General features: G+C 42.9%; 1 protein-coding gene across 2 annotated transcripts; it reads right to left on the bottom strand.

Moving 5' to 3' along the window:
• Window positions 1-501: 501 nt before the first annotated feature.
• LOC133886242 (uncharacterized) lies at window positions 502-2,771 on the bottom strand. Of its 2 annotated transcripts, none has more exons than XM_062325989.1 (2): window positions 972-2,771; window positions 502-736 (listed from the first exon to the last, which is right to left on the bottom strand). In XM_062325989.1, exon 1 carries the CDS (start codon window positions 2,640-2,642, stop codon window positions 987-989), a length of 1,656 nt encoding a protein of 551 aa, XP_062181973.1. In that variant the 5' UTR covers window positions 2,643-2,771; the 3' UTR covers window positions 502-736; window positions 972-986. The 2 variants fall into 2 exon arrangements, with proteins under 2 accessions (XP_062181973.1, XP_062181974.1); XM_062325990.1 differs by having other exon boundaries at window positions 1,292-2,771.
• Window positions 2,772-2,997: the final 226 nt, after the last annotated feature.

Below are 2,997 nucleotides of genomic sequence, written 5' to 3'. Positions count from 1 at the left end.
TAATTAATCGGCGCGACATACCAAGCTACAGGATTGAACCATTCTCTTTAGGTCGTCACCATACATGTTGAAATTGAATTTGAAGCCCACCAATATAGGACCAATTCAAATTCCGTAGTCAAACAATCCACACTCCACTCTATCTTGGTCACACTGCTGCAAAATACAATTATTTTGCTTCAGTTTGTGAGTGAAGGTTGTCTGATTCCATCAACCGTCATAACCATTCTCATCTAATATTGAATCAGGGTGAATGTTATTTGTATACAAGATTGCACCATACTGGAATATATATTACACTTGGAAACCCATACTTGTAAGTTATATTATTAACTACTCGCCTATTTTAGTTTGTATCATCTTGATGAAACGTTGAGAGTCGATAAAGTTTCCTTTATCGAAAAACTTAAACACCTCACAGTATATATACCTTTAAGTTCGTGTGAAAACAAAATATGCTTTCATCCAAGTATACACATGAAAACAGAGCAAGCATCATACTGAATCAAACTGTTGCACTAGTACATGAGCTTGAAAGATAGCAAGGTCGTGTGGCATACATAGATACAACATATGAAATCATTCGGTAGAACACCCAATCTGCTTAACCCAAGAGGCTCTGCTTGCCTTACAACATGAAGCTGATAACTTGCTCCATCTCAATCTGGCAACCAAATATGCAAGTGACCAAACATGACCAAGAGGCTCAGCTGACAAAATAACTTGGAGGGTTGAGCTGAAAACATAAAGAAAACGTAATTATGAATGCCAGATCCTGATGCTGATATATGTAGTAAACCAAAGAAAAGCAATTCATTATATCTGATGAAAATCTATGCCTCAACATCATGCATTACTCTGTTAATAAACATACTTTACATATGACCAGGTGGTAGTACATATCATACATTTTGACTATACTAACTTATGACACCCTATCAATTCATATTCAGAGATCCTCCTATATATACCTGATGATGACGAAATTAATAAAGTGTGACTCCATTTTTCATAGAACGCTTCCTCTTGGCAGCTGTAGCTTTTAGCTCTCGGATCTCACAAGTATACACATAGCTATAGTAGGGCGGTATCTGAGACCTACATCCTAGGGCCTCGAATTTCCCATGAGGTTTAACGCTTCCATACATCACGTCTTGGAATCTAATCTTGGGAACCTCCTCTTGTGAAGTGCGCTCATACAGATGATAAATCATGACTTCTTCAGAAGGTCTAGCCATTCTCCTAACATGTAAAGGTCTATTTTGGTTCAGAGAATTAGATGGATGCTCACCAAATCTGGAGACATGGCACTTGATGAACCCTCTCCAGAAGGCCAGAACCTTGGACCAAAAGTGGATGTCAAAGTTGTCCCTCAGCAAACGAGAGGTGATGTCTGTGTCATAGGGCACACCGTTCAGCATCCTGGCTATCTCCATGGCCAAATATGCATGCCTCGGGTGCATCGCCGGATCCGTGCTTCCAAACGTAAGCGTCTTGAAGACGTACCAGCATGCTTCATTGGACAGATATTTCAGTGTTACTGCCTGTGTTGTTCCAAGCTTTGTGATCTTGTCAGACCAGCTTGTAATTATGATTTTACTACCTCTTGTCAAGGTCCGTTTAGAAGCTAAATACAGCCTCCTCCACGCACCTTCATTGAAGTCTCCAGCTGCCTCAACAACAACTAGCATTCTCTCACCTTTGTTCAATGTGCAATTTTGATATTTCTTCGCACATCCTTCTCTAAGAGTGGCTAACTTCTCATCTCTCAAATCATGGTTGTTCAAGAACATGATTTCTGAAAAATGATCACGTACTCTTTCATCCTTGCAAACATGAGCGACAAGTGTGCTCTTGCCGACTCTGCGGGGACCGACAATTGGCAGGACCTCTAGATCTTCAGCACTACGAGGTCGTGTGTGTAACAGGAAGCTGATGACAAGTTCTGCTTCTATCTGGCGACCAAACATGCAGTTACCCAGCACGAGATGCATGCTGTAAGGCTGGCGGTATAGGCGAGGGCAGCTCGTCAAGAACACGACCAGCTCACCCACATCAAGGATCATGGAGCTCAAATCGTCAAGCGACTTTTGCAGTTGTTCCAAAATCTGTGCATTTCTACTGGAGGAACATAAACCTTTCAGAGAACTTACTTTGGACAAAGACAAAGAGTGACTCACGTCCTGAGCTTTGGCGTCCTCCTTGTCGAGAGATTGATATCTGAAGGTGTCCAGCATGTAATAGCCTCGGTGCATGGCGTCTCTCAGCATGTCCAGCTGATGGAGCATAGCTTGGTTTGTGACGTGCCGCCCCATGGCCTCGTCGATGATGACCTGTGCCCGGAGCAGGACCCTGCGGAGGCGATCCTCCACATCCAGCGCCGACGGCATGGAGCTTCTGCTGATGAAGAAATTTATGGATCTAGTGGTCAGCTCACCCAGGACCGCAGAAAGGAGAATCTCCATTAGGGGCATCTCTTCCCAGGAAGATAACGCAGCAGGTTGAGGAGAGATTGAACAGTAATCTGCAGAATGAAATGAAATGGAATGTTTCTGAGGTCTGAGCCAACACTCCAAGGATGTATCAAGAACAACTGAGAGAGAGAGAGAGAGAGAGGTTACTTGTTCCAGTTTAATAGTCATAGTCCATGCACGCGATGTTTGACCTTTGGGGGCCTTTCGCCTCCGGCTGATAGTTCTGATTGACTTCCATCTATGTAACTTCTCTGCAAAGTCTTGCACGTGTACATTTCCATAAATTCCATGTTCTCCCCTGTTCGTAGTCTTGATCAAGTTAAGGAGAGACAGACTCGATCAAGTTAAGCACACGCTGCTCCACCCTTCTCCATTCTAGTACATTCCTGTGCGAAGTCCAGCCTGCAATATGGAGATGCTAAAGTTAGCGACTTTTTTTTATTTTAGCCTTTTTAAAACTAATATTTTAATAATAGTCTGCCGAAACCTAAATTTTCAGGAACTAGTCCCTTTTGTCACGCCA

This window comes from Phragmites australis, chromosome 12, assembly GCF_958298935.1.
Source record: "Phragmites australis chromosome 12, lpPhrAust1.1, whole genome shotgun sequence".
NCBI lineage: Eukaryota > Viridiplantae > Streptophyta > Magnoliopsida > Poales > Poaceae > Phragmites > Phragmites australis.
This window is presented reverse-complemented; position numbering and strand designations above follow the sequence as displayed.

Excerpts from the sequence above, each read along its gene's own strand:
- LOC133886242 (XM_062325989.1), bottom strand. The coding sequence starts at position 2,642 with ATGACTATTAAACTGGAACAAGTAACCTCTCTCTCTCTCTCTCTCTCA.